Raw genomic sequence first — 21,693 nt, 5'->3', positions numbered from 1 at the left:
TTGTGGCTGGAGTTAATTTCCCACCCTCATATTAAGATATAAGGATTTTTCCATCTCATGGCAAATTCATGCCCATTGCTTAACTTAATGTATCATGGGCTATTATGTACATGCTCATGTACAAAATCATCAGTGTTTCTAAATACTGAATTGGAAAGAAAACACAATTTGGTAGCACATGCCAGATTATTAATCGGGCAGTTCTGTGTATGAGCTCGCAGAAGGTTTGCATTGTGTCCTTTTAATGTTAGATCTTGTATGAAGACATTTGCATTTATGTCTACTGTGTGTTCGCTCACAAAATATATGGAAATGTGCCAATGAAAACATACAGTCTCATTACAAAGAACGGCAGTGTGTCTACACCACTACAGAGACTCCGCAGCCTTCACTCCACATCCAGGACACAGCACACCCTTCTCTCCTTCCACTTACCTTCCACCTGTCCCTCATCTCCTCCACTCTCCCCCATTCTGCATGGCTTGCACGTATTCAGCATACACACATTCACTCTCAGTTCGTTGTGACTTGTTATGCAGTCTTTACATCCCTGTTGTGACATAGTCTTATGTTTAAGTCCCTTCCCACCATACATGCACAATACACGTATGTTTCCAGTATGAGACTAGCCTCTGTGTGTCCGATTTAAAAGGACTTTTGACAGTATTTGTTTATTCACTTTATGTCTTTGGTCTAATGCCAATTAAGTGGTTTATAATAGATGAGAAATGATTCGGCACTCACTTTGTTTTTGTTTGGCCCTGCTGCTTTGAATGTACTTTTCTGAAATGCCTTAAAAGTAAAATCCAGTCAAGACATAAAAAAAATCATCCAACTTCCACTTGAATTGAGATTAGACTTGAGACCAAGTCAAAGTGTCTGTCACATCCGTCTGTCCATCTGTTGATATGACCACAGTCTCATGCTGCTCTGCCCAGATTGGCGCCACCCTCTGGCAGAAAGAGGGAGCTCACCCACAACTTAAAACTAGTGAAGTCTAAGATGTCAAAATAAATGGAACTTTGCATCCACATATAGCAATCAACTTAATGATTTCAAATAAATAAATGTAATAATATTAAAGATAACCGTCTAAAGTAATTGGGATGTTGTGGGCTCCTCTCCCTCCCAATCTGTCTTGAGTTAAGCAGTGTTTTAGTGGGGTTTCGCCACTAGTTGTGCTGACTCCCCCCTCCTCAACTTGCAGCACACCCTGACCATCCTCCGACAGACAGGCGGCCTGGGTATCAGCATCGCTGGAGGGAAAGGATCCACGCCTTACAAGGGGGATGACGAGGTAAGATTGATTCTGTGCTTAGTCTGCCTACTAGCTTCAGGAAATCAATCACATAGATCAGACAACTTCATTTTTCCATTTCATTGTGTCTGCAGGGAATCTTCATCTCCAGGGTGTCTGAGGATGGTCCTGCAGCCAGAGCCGGGGTCAAAGTAGGAGACAAACTCCTAGAGGTAAAGTCCTGTGTGAACACATCCAGCACTGTGACGGTGAACAGATGTGACCATTCTGTTACTCAATCCTGTCTCTTTGTCTGTGTCTCTCAATGCAAGGAGGTAGCATGCCAGATAATAATAATACACTTTATTTATATAGCACCCTTCGTACATAAAATGCAGCTCAAATTGCTTTACAATAAATGGAGGACAAGACAAATTAAGGTATAATACAGAGTGAGAGAATAACATGTATTTGAAACATTACACGGTTTAGAAATCATGTAAAACATAAGAGTTAAAATATAGTGAGACAGAAATAGAAAATTAGCAGATTACAAAATGAACATCAGTCGTGTGTGTGGGAGTTTGAGTTTTTAAGGTGTCTTCAGTTACTCTTTCCTCTGTTTTGTAGTGAGACGTTTCATTAAAGAACATCAAAAGTCAAAATCTGTCTCTCTCTCGTCTCTGTCTGTCTCAGGTGAACGGAGTGGACCTCCACGGAGCGGAGCATCACACAGCAGTGGAGGCTCTCCGTAGCTCTGGGGCTACCGTCTCCATGACGGTGCTGCGCGAGCGCATGGTGGAGCCGGAGAACGCCATCACCACCACGCCGCTACGGCCCGAGGACGACTACTTCCCCCGGGAGAGACGCAGCAGCGGCCTGCCCTTCTGCATGGAGGCCAGTCCCAGCGGGCCCCGGCAGCGGCTCTCCACCTGCCTGGTCCGCAACGACAAGGGACTGGGCTTCAGCATCGCTGGGGGGAAGGGCTCCACGGCGTACCGCACAGGAGATACGGTGAGACACACAAGCACACCCCTCTCTCACTAAGCATAGACTCGGGGTGACGTAGGGAGTAGAGAGACCGCTCCTCGCCTGGAGGACCGGCGATCAAGCCCCTTTGTCGACAAGCATCCGCCCTGCTGAAGTTTCCTTGAGCAAGGCACTGAATCCCTGCCAGCTGAAGACCCTGAGCTCCTAACCTCCTTGTGAGAGGGGAAAGCGGAAGGAGAATTTCCCCATGGGCATCAATAAAGAAAAATTACAATATTATCAGTGTATGGTAAAGATTTAGCATTGCTAGGGCATGAATAGAAGGTGGGGCTTCAGTCACCACACTGTTACATATTTAATTGGCTCCCTCCCAGTGAAACACCTTGATGTGTATTATGGTGTCAGGTGTTTCCTCTTCTAAAGGCATTGACCTGAGACAACAGACTATATATATGTTCAGAATGTAAAAAGCTTTCTATCAACTGTGCAAAGCTGGCAACTGCATCCAACAAAATTCTGTAGTTGTTTATGGCGGTTAATTCAAGGAGGGAAATGATATTTATGTCCTAATGATCTGAAGCTACAAATATAGGCTACCATACAAGAATCGGATGCCGTGTTTGTGACAACTGTGGCGTGAGATTTGGGAAGTTGGTCCACAAAGTGTTTACAGTGGCCATCTCAGCCTCAGGGATCTGTCTCTTTCACGGCATCTATTCTGGCCCCAGCGTTTACAGCCGTCACCAAGGAGACGGAGATATGAATAGCGAGCCTTGACACTCGATAGGTCCACTGTAATTGGAATGGGAAGAAGCGGAGGAGGGGGTGAGGTGTATATTTGGGCCTGTGCAAAACTGCCTTCAAACTCATGCAGCTCGAGGAGCCAACAAAGAGGAAAGGACTCATAAACTGATAAATGATTTAGGCGTGTCTGTAAGTCTAGCCTCTGTTTTTAAAATATTTCTAAAGTGGATGCAGTGACTCTCAGTTATTGCTTGGTTGTTACTTGTTACTGTAGACTTTGTTCCTGCATGTTTACATGACATTCTGTTTTAGTGAGCGGGACCAAGAGTTCAGCGGATTTTCATTTAGTTAAACAAATTGTGCAATTTCTCTAAGCAAAGGGACAATAAGTCCCAAAGGTCATGTTTTTAATAAGCTGCTTGTGCCATAGCTTCCTGATTTGTCTTGATTTTATTATGGCGTTAATTGGTCATAATATGTTTAATATATTTGTTTTTTGAAGTAGGCTACATCATAATAAATTGGTGGGCTTTGGGGTTTGCTAATCTCAGAACTACCTCTGTGAACCCTGACAGCAGTAATGAATAAAGGGGTTCTATATTTGGTTTGGCTGTCTCAGATCGTCACCATGGGATGTCCCGTACTGACCCTCTTTATCAACAGGCTGTGAGTTAGCACAATGATTCATCATGGCATTGCAGCCTGTTGCACCAGACTCTTTGCCACCAACCCTGTCTGGTTTGGTACAGAGGCAGAGGTCAGAAAAGATTTACGGAATAATGGATAACCCTTCCCTTTAATTAAGCCCATTTTTATTACAGTAAATTGGTAACATCTCATTTAACTGTAGTTCTTACTCTAAAACAGCCTGAAAGTGTACATATTATGTTAAAACTTTAAGCTAAGTGATGCAACGCAAACCAAAGTATGTGTTTTATCCACAGATGGACATTAAAGTTGACAACATGTAAACATGTCTCCTCATGTTTTTAGGGAATCTACATCTCTCGCATCGCAGAGGGCGGGGCAGCCCACAGAGACAGCACACTGCATGTCGGCGACAGGGTGATCACTGTGAGTACTATCCATCCCTTCCACATCTCCATCTCGGCATTACATAACTCTCTTCCTCTTCCTGCTTCAGTTCAGGCCCGTCTGAAGTAAGGCCAGCAGTTTCTATATCTTTGATAACTGTGATCAAAACAGTGTTTCCTATACAGTGTTTTTGTAGATGTGCGAGTAATTTTGCTTCAGAGACTCAGGTTTTCTCCTGTGCCCATTCCAGGATTAAGTGCTTGAGAATGGCTCTTAATTGAATATTTCTATCCTGATGTATGGACAATTGCGCTGTAATTGCGATTATGATTCTTATTTTGGGCTGGCGACAAGGCCAGATGATGTATTTTCATTACATTTACATTTTTTTTTTACCACTACATCTTAAATAATGTAAAGGAAACACTGCAGAGTGTCTTTGTCTCCAACTTTGTTTCACTGTTGCCATCTTTGCTGTATGGTAGAGGAGTTTTAATCTTCCCATAGCAAAAGGTGCCCATAACACCGCTCTGATCCCTCAAGTTAAGTTTGGCCCTGTCTAAGATAGGTCCGACTAACTTGGGTTGGGTTCCATGCTAACCAGATGCAGAAAATTGCCTCATCAGACTAGAACTTTGCTCTCATCAAATCCATGCACCGAGACACGATACTAATCTAGTCCTCATACTAAATCTAACCTAACCGCCTGTAGCTCTTTTGGAACGATTTAGCTGATATGTGGTACTGCTAAGGGGTTCCTGCATGAGTGTCTTTTCTCGCTCTCTGCTAATCGCACTCCACGCTTGGCTTTGCTTCCCCCATTCTGTCAGCATATTGATAACTCTTGAGTTGCATGTCTCTCCAGTCACACCCATGCAATCTTTATTTAATCATTGTTCAAGAAGAGACCCTTGTTTTCGAACTGAAATCATTTTGAGAAGTCCAGAGAACCCTCCCTCCCCCGGTATGTTGAATGTGAAACTGTGCCCCTACCATGTCTTTCAACAGCTCCTCCTAGCTGGTAGTTACTCTGCTGTTGGGATCATAACCGTTTCTCTCTCTCTCTCGCAAACCCTGCTTTCCGGGAATCATAGAATGGCTTCCTGAATGATCCTCTCTGCTTTCTTTCTGGGTTTACTCTTCCCCTTCCTCTGGCTGTTTTTAGTTCTTTTTCCTCTCTCTCTCTCTATTTCTCTCTATTTCTCTCTCTCACGCTCTCTCCCTCTGCATGCTCACTAATGCATTAAGTGCATCTCCTTGCCTGCTTGGTGGTGGGTGTGGTGTTTGGGTGGTGTGGGCGGAGCCTGTGGCCCCGCTGACATGGTAAACGCATGCATTACCATAGCAGCAGCCGCGGCAGCGTATCAGCCGATGGTAAGAGCTGGTACTGTCAGGTCAGCGCTGACCTCTGTTTGTCACTTCGGACCAGATGATGGTGCCTCTCTGAAAGACACCTCCCTCATTCAATTCAGGACCGTGAGGACTAATCTAAAAACTGTTAACAAAACTAATGTAGTCTGCCACAAACGCTGAAATATTTTGTCATATGACACAAAGCAGCAGTCGACTAAGAACTTCCCTACTTGCCTTTGCTGACTTAAGATCAGACTCTTTGGCCACAATACATGCTGCCACTTGTGTTTTAAGTAAGCAAAGGCAAGAAGGGGTGTTCACAAAATGTTACACTGGTTAGGATGAGAAGATAGGACCACAAGCATTGATAAGCTGATTATTTGTTAGGAGTTTTAAGAGTATGTTGGAATAAAACAGCTCAAGCTTGCCCCTAGCCTTCCCCTCCCTCAGGGAAGCTCTGCCAGCTTGCATTGCCTGCGGCAGCCCTCTGTTCCCCCCCCGCTGCCTTTCTCTTCTCTGTGCCTGTTCCTGTTGCTCTGTATAGGTGCTGGGTCCTTTCTCAAATAACAGTACTCACTTTGGTGCACTCACAACGTAGGTGTTCACAACATCTCAATGAATTAATACTAATACCATGAGGGGAATCAAGATGTATTTTAGATGCAATGTAGATGTTTTAAAATGGTGATGAGGATTTTGAATCTGATGAGAGTCAACTGTTACGGCAACATGTGCCAGTTCCACCATGCATTTGTTCCTTGATATCCATCGTGCCCATGTGCCGATGGCTAGTGCTGCCCATTGTCTTTGGGAGCGTCTCGGTGGGCTGACTCCCTACCTGGTTGGTTTTACTGTCGATCCAGATCAATGGTGTAGACATGACAGAGGCCAGGCATGACCAGGCAGTAGCGCTCCTTACCGGCACCTCCCCCACCATCGCCCTCCTGGTGGAGCGAGACCAGGCCGCGCCGGGCGGCTCCCCGGGCCTATCCCGGGCCCGAGCCCACTCCCCCCCACCCCCAGAACCCTCCGATTCTCCGGACCAGGAGGACCCCACGGACGAGCACCTCTCCCCGCATGGGAACCACCTGAGCCGGCTGGAGGACGAGTACCCCATCGAGGTGAGAGCCCTAAGGAGAGGGAGAAGGAAAGCGGTGTGTTGATTGGCCGGTTAGTTTTAGTAGACCATGCTGTAGAAGCCTAAATGCAACATTCAGCATTAATGTTTGTTCATTTGGCCCCCCCTCCTTATCCTTAATGCTGTCCAGCTCCAGAGAAGATGGTGCACGGTATGAAGGCTTTGTTGAGCTCTTTACTGATAGTGCACTGTAGAGTGTGGACTGGTGATATCAGCTGTGTCATTCCCAAACGTGAATAATGCAAAGATATTGCTGTTTGTTCCATCAATAGGTGCTTAGACCTGTTAACAGTATCATGTGTGTGCAGTAGAAATAGGTTGGTTTGTGTTTATTAGACTCAGATGTAGATAGATGAAGACTTGACTTGTCGGTTTTATCCGGCTGTCTGTAGAAGAATGTACTTTTAAACTAATGCTTACTTGATTCCCTTTTGTTACACTTAGCCATAAAGGATGTTTAGAGTCTTTTTCCCCAACAACTCCTCTACCTCCTACCCTAACAGGAAGTGACCTTGATGAAGTCAGGTGGCCCTCTAGGCCTGAGCATTGTGGGAGGCAGTGACCATGCCAGTCACCCATTTGGTATCAATGAACCCGGGGTGTTCATCTCAAAGGTACAAATTTGAAAGAGCTTTTAGTTGGCCATTTCTTTGTTTTATTATTTCTGTCTTTGTTGTGCCTTTGCTACTGTTATGTTGTGTGTTCACTCCCCATGCCCCATCTCATCAGGTGATTCCTCACGGCCTGGCATGTCAAAGCGGACTGCGTGTCGGGGACCGAATATTAGAGGTGAACACCATCGACCTGCGTCACGCCACACACCAGGAAGCTGTGCGCGCCCTGCTTGCCAACAAGCAGGAGATCCGGATGTTAGTACGCAGGGACCCTTCACCGCCTGGCATGCAGGTGAGTCAGCCCACACAGACAAATATGTGTTAGCACACACACAAGTACAAGCACATATGCACTCCTTGCTGTGCCTGATGGGCTGTGTATGTATCGCCGCAGGAAATTGTCATCCAGAAGCAGCAAGGGGAGAAGCTTGGCATCAGTATCCGTGGAGGGGCCAAGGGTCATGCTGGAAACCCCTTCGACCCCACAGACGAGGGCATCTTCATCTCTAAGGTACTGGAACTGCATCACAGCTCTGCTATCACAGCTCTGAACTTCCCAAATTCAATGTTGCACAGTTGGAGGCTTAACGAGTGCAATTAAAAGAATTGGAGCCCAAGGAGAAGCTCCTTTTTAGCTAGCAGCACCAAGCAGCTACTTGGATGATACACTGGTTGTTGATGTGTATCCTCATTTGAATCTCTTTACTGTCTGTGAAGAAAGGATTTTTAAGAGCGATTCAAAAGATGACATGAACAGGATATTCTAAGGCTTAAGGCTTGGACAACAAAGTTCTCGTCGCCTTTGGTAAACACAAGCAGCCTTAGTCATTAGTCTGACACCCTTCATCAAGTCTCTCTTACCATACTTTGGTTACTCTACTCTACAAATAGGTGAGTTCGAGCGGCGCGGCTGCGAGAGACGGCCGTCTGCAGGTCGGCATGCGCATCCTGGAGGTGAGCAACCACAGCCTGCTGGGCATGACGCACACGGAGGCGGTGCGTGTGCTTCGCGCCGTGGGAGACACCCTGGTCATGCTGGTGTGTGACGGCTTCGACCCGCAGAACGCGGCTGCTGTGGAGGTGAGACAGCATGGGGAGTCGTTTTGGGGCGGAATGTGTTTAGCATTCATAGAGACAACAGAAGGGGAGAGTTACTACATAAAACTGTGTTTAACATGGTTATGGACCGGATGTTTTATATATAGAAATTGTATGACTTCAATCAATCTCTGCATCAATGTCTGCATATGTAGGGGTCTATCCCAAAATGCCATATATCCATTTTGTTAAATCAATTTCTCTAGAATACAGATGATTCAGTCTATAAAAGTTCATTTTGTCATTTTCTGAACCCTAATGTTAGCCACTGTGTTTTAAAAAGTGCTGCTTCAATTTTGTAATTTAAATTTTGTACCATCAACAGTTTTTTAAGAGGACATATCCCTTGTTTCAACATGTGGATATCCCATTTTTAAGCAAAACTCTGCATGTATGCTTGTGTCCCTTCCCAGTCGTCCCCTGGCATCATTGCCAACCCGTTTGCGACAGGAATCGTCCGTAAGAACAGCATGGAGAGCATCTCGTCCATAGACAGAGACCTGAGCCCAGAGGAGATGGAGATCATACAGAAGGTACAACACTGATAATACACAATCAATTCTACGGGTGCAGTTTAAGGTCAGGTATATTGCCATTCGCTGCAGAAACTGGGTGATTCAGTGATACACTAGGACAGAATCATGTAATTTTGGAGAAATCTGTGTTGTATTACCCTTTTATGATGAGCTTTATGGCAAAATTAATTAGATAGCCCGCACTCTGTCTCTTCTGTTTTTTATTTTTCTTTCTTTGTTGGCACGGACGTTTCGGCTATAAAGCCTTCCTCAGCGTTATTTAGTATTCCAGATTCTGTGTGTCACACTTTATCTGTAGACTGGGAAAATGTCTGTTTACGATGATACCCGAGTTTGTTTAGGAAGATGCTCAACAGCAACTAAATGTGTCTTGTAATCCCATGTGTGTTAGGGTTAGATCCCAGTCCCTTATCTGCTGCCGTTGTCTCTTATTTGTATACTTCTGATTCATGCATACAGTGCCTAATCACCCCGTTTTATTCGTGTTAGTGTATTAACACTTTTTGCAGTGCACTGTGAATAGGGGTATTACAGAATGCACTGTTTAGACGGCGCAGTCCTAAGAGCCCTGCAGAAGTGAAATCCAGCGTGCACTCGTACACCAGGCAGTACGGTAGAAGTCAAACAAGCGTCACCCAACACGAGGCAAGGGTGCGGTACATCCACATACCAGGAAGTCGCTCGTGATTTTCTAACTGTAGTGGCCAAGTCAACGCATGAATCAAATATTTTGTTCAGCAATTCTCTTAGTTATTCTGTTAGTCCGTGCTACCACAGCACTTTGGTGTTAACAGGTGGAGTTTTTAACGTCAACATAGTTTCCGTCACTCTAATCATGCACACCCACCCCCACCCCACCCCACCCCACCACTCCCCTCCACCCGAGCACTAGAAAGCGCTATCGCACTTGTTTATTTAAGCCAGATTTGCTGTTGGGAGGCTGCCGGTGCTAAAATGGATGTAGGGGCCTATTGATTTATTCAGTCAGAGTTCTGTGGTTCCTCCACACACTTGGATCCAAGCAATTTTCATTGTTTTTGAGTTGTTTTTCAGTCATAATGACCTTTATCAGAGCACACATCAGTAAAATTTGATCAGAAATCTCAGTAAGAAATATGAAAAGTTGCTCAGGAATTTTCTCTTTTGGACTTTATTGTACCTGCAGTGCCTTAGCAAAGTTTTTACAGGGTGAGCAGTAGTTATTCAGTGGAGTTGTACGGCTCTTACATCTCACTCTCCTAAACCTCCCTTCTCCAGGAGTCTGAGATGGTGAGAGAGACGTCGCAGTGGGAGCGAGAAGAGATGGAGAAAGTGGTGAGTTGAATTAAAAATCTGTTACTGCTTCGGGAAAGCCAGGGGCAAAATTGTATCTGTCAGATCACTAGCTAGATGTATTTCTGGGCTGGAGAATAGATTTTTTTTGGTCCATCCTAGTTTAGATATAAGCCAAGTTTGAGTCTTGCACCGTACTGCAGGGTGGAGCTTTAGTGCCAGACGCTCAGCTCTGTCTGTTATTGGGTGAATGAAGCTTCTCCTCCGCGCCTTGTGTTGGCGTCGTGTTCGACGACACTGTTCCAGCAATGTCCCACCTTGCATGCTTTTTCTGCTCCTATAGCAAATGAGTACTTTCTAATGTGTGCGGGTTCTATCCTTTCTTTCCCCTCTCTTTTCTCTCCTCTACTTTCGGTGTGTTTGGATTCGCCATACAAAATCATCCAATCATCCCATCTCCATACCATCTTTTTCTCCATTTCATCCCCTTTAACGCTCATTTATTCCACTGTAAATCCTCCACCTTCTCTTTCTCATTTCACCCCTCATGCTCATTACTGTGTGGCTGTGTGTGGTCGGGTGTCTTCCCCTCTGTGCTCTCCTCCTCCTCCCCCTCCCTTTCTTGGTGAAGGAGCGTATGCGCTTGGAGCGTGAGGAGGCAACTCGCCTGCTAGAAGAGGAGACTGAGGTGAGACACTCCTCAACGGCAGGTCCTCAGCCAAACAGTCCCCCCTGTCTGTGCTGAAGGCGGGTCTGACCACAAATACCGTAACACCGCCTCCACAGGATTTTTACCGTGCTACTCATCCCTGCTTTGTTTAGGGAAATCTTTCCATTGTTGGGAGCATCCATGCACAGTACTGTTGAGTGAGGATTATCTCCCCTTGTTTTCTTAACTGAATCAGTCTTCAGACATGTTCAAACTGGCTTAGTTTTACTGGGGAAGGTCCTCAGTGAAAAAGATCTTCCACACACCTAAATCTACGCAATTTACATTTATTATGACTGGGTAAGGTCCTGTCATTGTAGTTCTTACCAACAGCATCTGTAATTTGAATCCAATATGAATCTGCCACATCCAGAATTTTTTGCAAATCTATAAAGTAAAATCCAGAACAAATTACCTACTGTTTTTCATTAATCTCCATCTGACAATAGCAATTTAGTTCGAACCGACATCTCCTAACTGTAATAACGCATTATATACTTGGCGGCCAACACATTCTCCAACCAGTGTGTGCATACAAGTGTAAGTGTGGATCATGGCGTTGTACATCTTGGCCATGAGCAGTGATCTGAATCTGAATCTCAGAGGTCCTTTAACCCGTAGGAATGGTTCTCTGCAATTCCACACATAGCCTCCCCCTGTAAAACTAATTAACTCTGAGTAGATGTTCACTGTATAAGACACCTCAGCTTTGTCCCTCGCTCACCTCAGTTTTTCTTTATTTCCCTTTAGAGCATTGGCACCGGGCCTCTAAAACTTGACTATAAAACCCTGGCTGCACTGCCCACCACCAGTCTACAGAAGGTCAACAGGGTAAGTCTCACCTTGTGTCAGTAATTGAACCTACAGTATGTTCTAGTGTCAGAACCTGAGTTCTACTGTCTGCAGGCAGTGGTAGAAGAATTACAAGTTCTGATGCTAAATCAGGCTGTGAATCATGTTTGTTCTACTCATTAAGGCATTTGAACAAGAAGGCATCTTTACAACTCTTTAGGGGTTGTTTTCTCTGAGCCGAGTTGTAAAATGCCTGTATTTTTTCCCGGGGCTATGTTGGAAATGGCCTTCATGGCTTAGAATAGATCTCTCCTTGGAATCCACTGTGTTTATCCCCCGGGAAACGTCAGTGACCCAGAGCGACCAGTTGCCCCTCAAGGGGCAGGAATGTAAACCTCCCTCCATGTGCATAACCCCAATTCCCACATTCCTGACCAATAACCTCGGGCTCACTGTCTACCAAAGGCTAAGCCCATACAACAGATCAACACACTGTGATGTAACCGCTCACCAACGGTTAACAAGGGCAGCAAAAAAATGGATTGAAGGAATAACGTGATGACCAATCCCTCCCTGAGAAAAGAATGAGATGGACCAAGAATAAAAGAATGGACATCTAAAGGCCATGGAGGAATAGTTTGCAGAAGTGTGTGAAGACCGAGCTCATCCTGGGAAAAGAATGGAAGATGAGTCAAGAATAAAAGAATGGAAATGTAATGGCCGTGTGGAAAGAACAGAAGAAGTGCATAATACAGTACAAAGAACGGTGGAAATGAAAATGAGCATGCCCTGGTCCAAAGGGCAGGCGCTGGTCTGGCTCTCCAGTCCCAAAGCTGATAAAGAGAGGTGTGAATGTGGGAGAGGTGGAGGGATGGGAGCTGGGGGAGGGGAACAGCTGGCTACTATCAACCCAGCCGGGCCTATACTCGGCGATATTTTAAACCCTTGATCTGTCCCGGAATTGGATGGAGTCTGTCAAGTGGGTGGGGTGCAAGACGGGGAGGGAGACTGTCCACCCACCACCAAAAGTGTTTTCGGTGTGTGTGCCCGGAGTCCCTGGAAGAGTAAGTTGTGAGCGGACATACTGCACATCCAGTCCTGCCAACATCCTACAGTGAGTATCAAGATGCTGGACGAGGGACGGTTGACTGCTTTTGTTTTTGTTTCTTTTCCCTCTCCTTTTTTTTTTTTTCATGTTTCTCTCTTGTTTCTGTCATTCATTCCCGTCTTTCATTTGCTCTTAACTCTTTGTTTTGATTCAAGTGTGTGTGTTTGGTATAGTTGACGCGTTGAAGTTGAGAAATTTCTGGCGTGATTTTGACTCTGTTTGAGACACATCGAGGCTTTTTAAGGTTCATGACACGGAGGTGATCGTCCGTTCTGTCTGTGAAACGTCAGCGAATACTCAAATACACGTCTTTCAACTATATATCTAGTGTTGAAATGACGAATCACGGTTCCATTGTTAATATTTTGGTGACATTAACTAATTCCACTACTGTATGCCATATGTTTAAACGTCCAATAGACAGCTATCAACAGTTGCAGTTAGTGTGTGTTGTAGATCTCTGAGCCTTTAGACTTTCTAGGAGAACTTAACCTATATATCACATGCAGCTGTTCATGCTCTGTGCGTTAGAGCTGGAATTCGGCTGCTCCAGCACACTTGTCCTGCTCAGGCTGTCTCACAAAGGCCCTTTGAGACCAGTTTTATTCTCACTAAAGGTTCAGCTGAACACCAGAGACAGTTGGTTGATTTTTTTTGATGTTAAATAAAACCCAAGGCAGAGTGTATTTTCAGCCATTTTTCTGGATTTAACTCGTTATAGTGATTCTGACGCTTGTGATAAGGCATGAGAAAGCGGCACAAATTAAGCAACAAGCCATGAGAGGCAAGCGTTTACAGGGATTTTTAGAACAGCTGAGAGGAGTTTTTAGGCATGACATGATGCAGAGATGCGTTTTAGGTTAGGTGCTAGTGTAGTCATAGTTATATTTTAGTTATGCGGTCACAGGTGTGTGTCACTGGGTATTTTACATCTTCAAACCTAACTCAGCCAATCAAAACGGATGACTGGAACTATCCGTTTTAAAAGCAGGAGGCGTATAACTTGTTTACTTGTTTAGTTCCCGGCTCGTTCGGGCCGCAGCTCTTCCCGGCTCGGACAGTCAGCGTGTTGGCATGCTGGCGAGTTGGCAGGCTCCCCTTCTTCTCGGACACCAGCGCAAACCCAGCTGTCCCCCCGCAGTCTGCGCCGGTGCCAAAAGGGCACCGGTTCACATTCCATCCCACTGACCCTCATCGCACGGCCCGCCACTTATAGTCAGCTTGTCGAGAACCACATTACAGCGTGTCACAATGCTTGTATTCTTAGTCGCGCTATTTTGATTGTCACCAGACACGTCAAGGCCATGTCTAAAAGTTTCCGGAGTTGTTTGTATGGTTAGTGGCGTGGATTGGTTTTTGAAACAGTTCAGGTATTTGTCAGGTCTTGGGTATTTAAAAGCATGGCATTTTTAAAGTTACAGTTATAGAAGCGGTTTCTCTCCCAATTAGTTATATAGGTTGTGTTAAACATTGCGTAGTTTCTACTAGGGCTGGACGATATGGTTGAAATCAATATCATGATAATCATAAGGATTTTTCTCGATATCAATATATATCACGATATGGTTCATGTATGCAAAATCACGTTAAATAATCAAATGAATGTTCATCTCATTGAATCGAATAGTAATGTTATGTGTGATGTCAAACAAAACTGAAATTTTCAAATAATATTCCTACCATACCTCATTTTATCAGAGTTTTTAAGTAAAATTTGCTTGTCATCATCAATTTAGACAGCAGAAATGTGTGTCACGATATTAAAATATCTTCATATCATCACGATAATATTGAATTATCGTCCAGCCCTAGTTTCTACCTTCATGTAGCCTACATCAGCAGCCTCAGCTGTTAAGTACAGTGGGGGTAGAAGGTGCGTTGGAGCCCGAATGTCTCGCTCCTCTGATAATATGGGTTATTTAAGGCGGGGGCCCAGAGCCTGGGCTGTGGTAATGTGACCATTACTCTGGTAGCACAGATAGCCCAGTAATGGGTCTGGAATGATGGGCTGAGAAACTTATCTAAAGGGCTCCAGCAAAGATTGAATGAACTGTATCATGTGAGTAACTCTCTTCTTGGCAGCTTAGAGGCTTGTGTGTCAGAGAAGTGTGTCAGTCTGTTTATAGAAGTGCATACAGTTGGACATTAAGATGTGGGGATTTCCTGTTCCTGACATGTTTTGTCATTGTCATGTGAACTTATTTCAGATAGATTTTTACGTTTGTTTGGTTTGTGATGGATCACTTTGTGCCAGATTAATTTACTTCCCAGATGTAAAACATTGTCTTGAGATCTATTAAAAAGAATGCAGTATTTATTTTAAGACAGACAAGACGTTTCATCGCACTAAGATAAAACGCACCAGCCTTTGTAGATCTATTTTAAGTTTCCTCACTTAATCTACTTGTTATGCTCACTCTCCTCTGGTCTGTGTCTCAAACTCTCAGCTCTTATCATGTTACCTTCCCACTAGCATTAAAGTCCTTCGTGTGAGTAATTCCAGCTGCTTTGTTGCCTACCCTTACCATTTTAATCTCACTGTCTGTCCAACTGTGCAGCTCTTTTTTCCCCTCTGTATGTCTGTATTCTGTTATTATTTCATTTTCCTATATCTCTCCTCTCCCTCCTTGCTGTCTCTCCTTCCTTTGCCTCTGTTCAGTTCTCTCCCTCTGTAAGTCCGACTGCTCCCATGGAGCCCCCCCTGCAGGCCCAGTGCGGAGCCCCATTAGAGCCCCTGGGCTTTGGCCTAGGCCACCCCGCAAATTCCCTCTACCACATGGACCCCCAGTCCTGCCCCAGCATGAACCCAGAGAGCGAGCATCTCCACGGCTCCCAGCTCTCCACCGCTCAAACAGCCGGCTCAGCAACACCGGTTAGTTCAACGTCAACATCTATAACCGGTGAAGACGAAGAAGAGGAATGCCTGGTGGACTCTCAACCTATCTGCTTCAGTGAGAATCCCTTCCTGGTGGCCAATCGCAGAGGAAAGGGCCTTCCTGCTGGAGAGAAAATCCTATCTGGGCCTCCTGTAGGCTACGGGAGGCCGGGCCAGCTGCAGCCCTGGCTGTACAGCAAGGCAAGGGGCCTGCCTGTGTGTGGTTTGGAGGCAGCATGGTGTGTGACTATGCACTGGTTTTGCTCTTTGCTCACTTGTGTCGCTGGAACCCAACTACAGTAGCCAAGAGATCATACAGTATGCCTCAACAGTGTGTGGAAACATTGTTTTAATCATGTTAATATGACGCCAAGAAAGCTCTTTCACTTACAGCGCCTTACAATAAGAAGAGTGCAGACATTTTTAATTTGGATGGCCCCAATGGGAATCAAATCTCTGAACTTGTCATTGTTAGTGCCATCGTCTACCCATTGATTGCACAGGAGCATTTGTGCTGTTAGGTAGAAGTTTTCTCACAGCAGGAGGGTTCATGGGGGAAAAAAAATAAGTATTTTTCTCTAGGGAAGTGTGTGTTAAGGTTGTGTGTATTTAATCCCAGTGTAACAACCCATTGAAATGGGGCATGTGGGACTTTGAGTTGGGAGGATTTCTTTGCTATGAGCACAGAGCTTTGAGCACCTCGTGTGGCATTTGTGCACATAGTTAGGACCAGCAGGAATGTCTGTCCCAACAGCTGTGAGGGGGGGTCATGAGTCTCGAAGGAACACGACCTGTAGACACACAGAAAAGTGCATGTTTATCAGCAAGAGCTTGCTTGTTGGACTATTTACTGGGAAAGATGCTTTTACATTAGGACTAACCATTGAATCTGTCGTTTTGCCGTTTCTATGCATCGCCCTTACTACACTGGTGTTTCCGTGCAATAAGTTAAAGTAAGAGCAGCTTTTAAGTGTGTTTTGGGTTTTTGTTTTCCAGGGGCCTTCCTCCGATCTCACGAGGACAGACAGCCCAATCAGGGATGCCCCCTACTCTCCCACTATCCAGCCGGTGAGTCCACCTGCAACACTCGGCGCTCCTCTCTTACATTCATCGTCTGCTTCCATGCCATCTCTTCACTTTTTTGTTCTCCTTTTCCATGAGTCTGTCCTAGTTCTAGAGGATGTATAGAGGTATTTTACGGTCGACCCTTTTGACCCTTCCTCCCTCCCTTAGCCCAGCCACCACTCTTCCAACAGCTCCATGTGTGCAGGCAGGGAGACCCGCTTCGTAAGTGGGTCTTGTGGCCCTCTCTGCTCTGGCCTGGATTTTTTTTTTAGCATACGTGTTCACTGCTCTCAGCCCTTTATCTGTTATTACAACATGGTGATTCTAACCAGCCCAGCTATCGTGTCTGCCACAGTTCTGCCAGTCTGAAAAGCATGTGACCGCTCCTCCATGGCCAGCTGATTACTGATGCTTCGCCTCATGCAGTGTTAGACTGGGTGTGTGTTGGAGATGCAGATTATGTGACTGATTGTACTTCTGTCTCTACTGACCAGCTATGGCTTATTTGAATTAGATTGGGAACAGGCAGCTTTGCTCAATGAAAAATGTAAATTTGCTTGTTTTAATGGGTGTAATTTTATATCACTAGCTAAATCTAATAATAAACAATATAAGAGGTGACAGTTTGACAAAATATAAAGAAAAAGGTCCACAATTTGGTTTGGATTTTGTGATCAAATTAGCTCAAGCCATACCAGCTATTCATTTTTTGTGTTATTACATTATTTGAGAATGTCTTTACTCTGCCCAGCATCATCCTACAGAGGCTCCCAGAGTTTAAGTTGAGGGACTGTGTGTCTGTTGAAACTCAAGCAGTAGGCGTGTCAGGTCATGTGAGACGTCATGCCAATCCATGCATTCTTGTATATTTTCTTTCAGGCGAGCATTCATTACACCTCCACTCCCACTGCTGCTAAGGAGAACAATTCATCATCAGTGAGTGCTGTTCAGAACATAATATTTATTTTTACTAGGGTTAGACCGATACGGTTTGCCAGTATTGGCCTTTTATTAAATATTGATTATTGGCTAGTGGTGTGGTCCACTGCAGATATGATGGAATTTCCTCCCTGACAACAGCTATATAAAAACAGTTTATCTTAATTTAATTTTCTTTGCATGTTTAAAGGTAGTAAGAGTTTGTGTCACAGAGGCTTTTCCACCATGCCTGGAATAAAATTCTGGAGGGAAACACTGAATACTTCTATTTTTTTGGCATAAAAATGTAAAATGAATATCAGCTATCGGTAGCTTCAGTACAAAAGTATCTGTATCAGGCTTCAAAAACCCATATCGGTCGAACCCTAATTTGGAGTCAAATAATCTGAATGTAAGTTCATGCTGAGCTGCATTTCCACCATTGGCTTCATTCATTTTCAGTTATCACTCACTCTAAAGTTCTGTATTCCTGTTCATTATTTTAACTTCCGTCTGTTCTCCCTCCAGACGAGGCCGGGCGCCATCCAGCCGCTCGGGCGCGTGCGGCCGAGCGCCTCCCCCGCCACTCCGGACGGCCACAGTCCCAACCCCTTCCAGCATGGCCCCTCCCCCATCAACTCCCAGACCTCTGTAAGACCCCTCACCACCACGTAGGGCCGCGCTCGCCCCGCTCTCAGCCCTGTGCTGCCTACTGTGACCGCACAGTCTCAAAACACCGAAGTGGTGTCTCACAGCAGTACAGCAGAGTTACAGATACTTAAGGCATAAGAATGATTTTGTTTCTAAATGAAGCTAGAACCAAAGACTTGGAAGACTTGTATTTGAATGCACAGGGGAACTGGGTCTGTGCGAGTCGACCCGGTGAGACTGCTACTGTCAGTGCAACCCCCAGGCAAACCAGGAGGTTATTGGTGTTGTAACCGCACAGGGAAACAGAGCATCCAACCCCGAGTCTGAGCTCCTGAATCAGACCAACATAATTCCACATAAACTGGGGTTTTCTGGAATGCTTCACTCATTCCTTGTATTGGCAAGCAGCATAACCCCAAGCTAGTAAATAATGAAGAAGCTATTGATTTCATCCCATGTCTTCCTCAGTGTTTCACCAAGGTGCTCGCACAGAAAAATCTGTCATGGCTTTGAACACAGCAGCGGCACCGCCTCACTCTCCGAGCCCTACTGTCTGTCTTTCTCTGGCACATCCCCCTCTCCCACATGAAACCAGCTGCCATGGTGTTCACCTGTTCTCCTCCACTGTCTTCTTCAACTTTGCTGGTTTTTCTCATAGTCTACCCTCTCCTACTTGTCTCTGTCTGTCTGTCTGTCTGTCTGTCCTCTCCACCTCCTCTTCTTCCCCTTCCCCTTGGTTCCCTACCATACGAACCCCACCCGCCCCACCCCGCCCTCCTCTCCTGTTGCCTCCATCCCCCCCCCCCTCCTGCAGCCTCGCGCCCCCTCCCCCACCTCGCCCGATGAGTTCCCCATGAATATCAAGCAGGCATACAAGGCGTTTGCCGCCGTGCCTCACTCGCTGGCAGTGCTGGAGCCGCCACAGGTAGGCCGCGCCGCCCGGACTCCCCCGGGTCACAACAACAAAGCATGCTGTGCTGATTGGTTGGTCGCCCCCCACCCCACCCCCCCCCCACCCCTTCCTGACTGGAGCAGGCTGTCCTATCAGAGCCTGCGCCTGGTCGGGGGGCCCGTGACGTGCTGTGGCGTGTGGAATGCGTTCATCGTTGGTTTTGTACTACAGTGCCATCGGCTTTCACATTGGTGTTTTTCCATTTGCCCATCCGTGTGTGGTTCCTGTACTGATGTTCAGTCCCCTTTTATATTTTATATCCCAGCTCCTAATCAGCCTGCCTGCTCTCTTCCTCTGTGTTCGTGCTGAGTCTGAGGTTCCTTTGTTGTGCTAATGCTCTGCCCCTTCCTTCCTCTGTCCAACAGGATCTGTATGGTGTGAGGAACAATGTTCATCCCAAGCAGCCTTCTCCAGAGGTGAGTGGCTCGTATGAAAGTACTGACCCAAATATTTGAAGCACATCAGCATGCACACAGTTGTCTGTCTGTAGTATTTAAGGACACGTAAATAGTGAAACTGCAGCAGACCATTAAACAGTTCGAAAACACTGTATTGAAACCCTCTTGTCAAGAAATGTTAATAATCTATATTTACTTAAAGAATTGCTCAGTTACCCGCTGGCCCGCAGTCATGTAATGTTAGTCTGACAGCCTGGTGACACCCTATGTGGCCTTTTCAGCCTGAGTTGATCAACGAGGTGTTTGATGATGGGGTAGGAGGTCATGAGGGAGCTGGCAAGGGTCTGACTGGCAATGTCTCCCCCCGGCCCTCCCTCTCCTCTGACCGCCGGGAGTATTTGAGCCTGGCAGCGGTGCCTCGCCTCTCCAGGCCTTCCCTGGAACTGCAGGTACCCACTGCCTCCACCACGGCTAGAGCAGCCCTATCCTTCATTCGGGCTGTGGTTCTGCAAGGCTTGAGCGGTGGTGGTGTCCCTATTCCCCTAGAGTGGGAGACAACCGTGCTACATTTGTCAGAAATGGGACTGCCAATGATCTGACTTTGAATCAGCTTATGGTGTTGGGTTCTGATTTGATTGCTGATTTTATTTTTTTTTGGTCTTTTTCCTACTTGCAATACTTTCCTCTGGCATCTCTCACATTTTCCTTCACACTTTTGGCAAATGGCTCAGCAGAAATGTAAATGGCAATTTTAAAAATGAGTATTTTAACAATCAGCATTGGTCTTCTTTGTCTTGAAGTCTGGCTGACCTTTCTTCGCTGCATCATCTGTAAATGTTAACAGTTGTCATCATGCGTACTATTTTACTACTACTAGATCTAATGCTAAAATCTCTTCTATTATAACCTTTATCCCTTCCTATTATAAGCTTTATTTCTCTCACTACCCTGCAGACTCCCTCTCCCAGTGGAAAGGACAGTCCAGAGCAGCGCTCTTTCAGGGACAGACAGAAGTACTTTGAGATCGACGTGAAGCAGCAGACGCCGGACAAGCCCAAACCTCGCGTCTCACTCGTTGGAGAGGATGACCTCAAGAAAATGAGGGAGGAAGAAGGTCAGTTTCCCTCACATATAACAAAGAAAGGTCTCTGACTCGACTCACCTGCCCTGTAGATTTACCAGCCTGTCTCTATTCACCTCAACCCAGAGAGGAAGTTTGAGCAGCGGGCGCGCGAGTACCTGCTGGATGAGGACGAGGAAGACGAGGAGGAGGACCTGGCGAAGCAGGTGGCGGAGATGAAGGCCACCGGCAAGGTGCTGCTGGACGGAGTGGAGTACAAGGTGGAGCCGGTGTCCACTCCGTCTCGACACTGCTCCACACCACCAAGCTACAACGTTACACCACCTAGCTACTGTGGCAGCTCAGGGTAAGAACGCACATGAATGAATATTTAAAGCTACAATTTTTGCCTTGAGGCAGGAAGCCCCAAAACGTCCCAAACATAATTGTATAGCCAATTTCAGGCAAACGTGGGGGTTTAGGCGTGTACACACAGGGTCACAGAGACAGACTATTAATGTATAATGTATGTTATTTATTTTATTTTTATGTCAAAAAGCTATATATTGTAGCTTTTAAATTTCATCATGTTTTTTCATTCCTTCAGCTGATTCATCTACCTTCTTTTTATCTGTGTAGGCCGTCCTCAGTAGATGGAAAAGGAGACTCCCAGAGGAATTCACTGGAGGAAGGCTTCAGGTTGGAGCAGCGGCCCAACTCTATGACCGGGTAATTAAACGTGCAATATTGCGTCTTTGTATATCTGAGTCTTGCTGTGTTTCTTGTAGCATATAACACTACTGCTTTAATGTCTCGTCAGTCTGATCCCGGCGTATCCTGGGGAGTCGGCAGCTCCCATCCGTACGGCCAAAGCAGAGCGCAGACACCAGGAGAGGTTGCGCATGCAGAGCCCAGAGTTGGCTGTTGCCCCCGACAAGGACCTGTCGCCTGCTGAGAAACGAGCTCTGGAGGCTGAGAAGAGAGCCATGTGGAGAGCAGCACGGTAAACACAGTCATACTGACTTGGAGGATAAAATAGCTAATGTTGTCAGGTCTCTTTCTTTGGTTTTACCCTGCAACTTATCAGTTCTGTATTTCCTTTCAAGTTTCCTTAAAAATATTACTTCATACCTTTTCTCCCCAGCTTA

At 45.8% G+C, this 21,693-nt stretch overlaps 1 protein-coding gene across 3 annotated transcripts in view; it reads left to right on the top strand.

The window, feature by feature from the left end:
* Positions 1-21,693, top strand: part of scrib (scribble planar cell polarity protein) — a 75,548-nt gene that overhangs the window by 45,567 nt on the left and 8,288 nt on the right. For all 3 annotated transcript variants that reach the window (XM_078291444.1, XM_071921462.2, XM_071921461.2), the window contains exons 17-38: positions 1,208-1,297; positions 1,393-1,470; positions 1,934-2,251; positions 3,965-4,045; positions 6,223-6,480; positions 7,001-7,111; positions 7,227-7,403; positions 7,506-7,622; positions 8,003-8,191; positions 8,623-8,742; positions 10,003-10,059; positions 10,649-10,705; positions 11,477-11,557; positions 16,498-16,569; positions 17,446-17,502; positions 18,013-18,135; positions 19,453-19,503; positions 19,767-19,934; positions 20,440-20,599; positions 20,693-20,912; positions 21,185-21,274; positions 21,366-21,548. In XM_078291444.1, the coding sequence (XP_078147570.1) occupies positions 1,208-1,297; positions 1,393-1,470; positions 1,934-2,251; positions 3,965-4,045; positions 6,223-6,480; positions 7,001-7,111; positions 7,227-7,403; positions 7,506-7,622; positions 8,003-8,191; positions 8,623-8,742; positions 10,003-10,059; positions 10,649-10,705; positions 11,477-11,557; positions 16,498-16,569; positions 17,446-17,502; positions 18,013-18,135; positions 19,453-19,503; positions 19,767-19,934; positions 20,440-20,599; positions 20,693-20,912; positions 21,185-21,274; positions 21,366-21,548 (2,858 nt within the window). The remainder of the gene's footprint in view (positions 1-1,207; positions 1,298-1,392; positions 1,471-1,933; positions 2,252-3,964; positions 4,046-6,222; positions 6,481-7,000; positions 7,112-7,226; positions 7,404-7,505; positions 7,623-8,002; positions 8,192-8,622; positions 8,743-10,002; positions 10,060-10,648; positions 10,706-11,476; positions 11,558-16,497; positions 16,570-17,445; positions 17,503-18,012; positions 18,136-19,452; positions 19,504-19,766; positions 19,935-20,439; positions 20,600-20,692; positions 20,913-21,184; positions 21,275-21,365; positions 21,549-21,693) is intronic.

The sequence above is a fragment of the Centroberyx gerrardi genome, chromosome 22 (genome assembly GCF_048128805.1).
Source record: "Centroberyx gerrardi isolate f3 chromosome 22, fCenGer3.hap1.cur.20231027, whole genome shotgun sequence".
Classification (NCBI taxonomy): domain Eukaryota; kingdom Metazoa; phylum Chordata; class Actinopteri; order Beryciformes; family Berycidae; genus Centroberyx; species Centroberyx gerrardi.
This window is presented reverse-complemented; position numbering and strand designations above follow the sequence as displayed.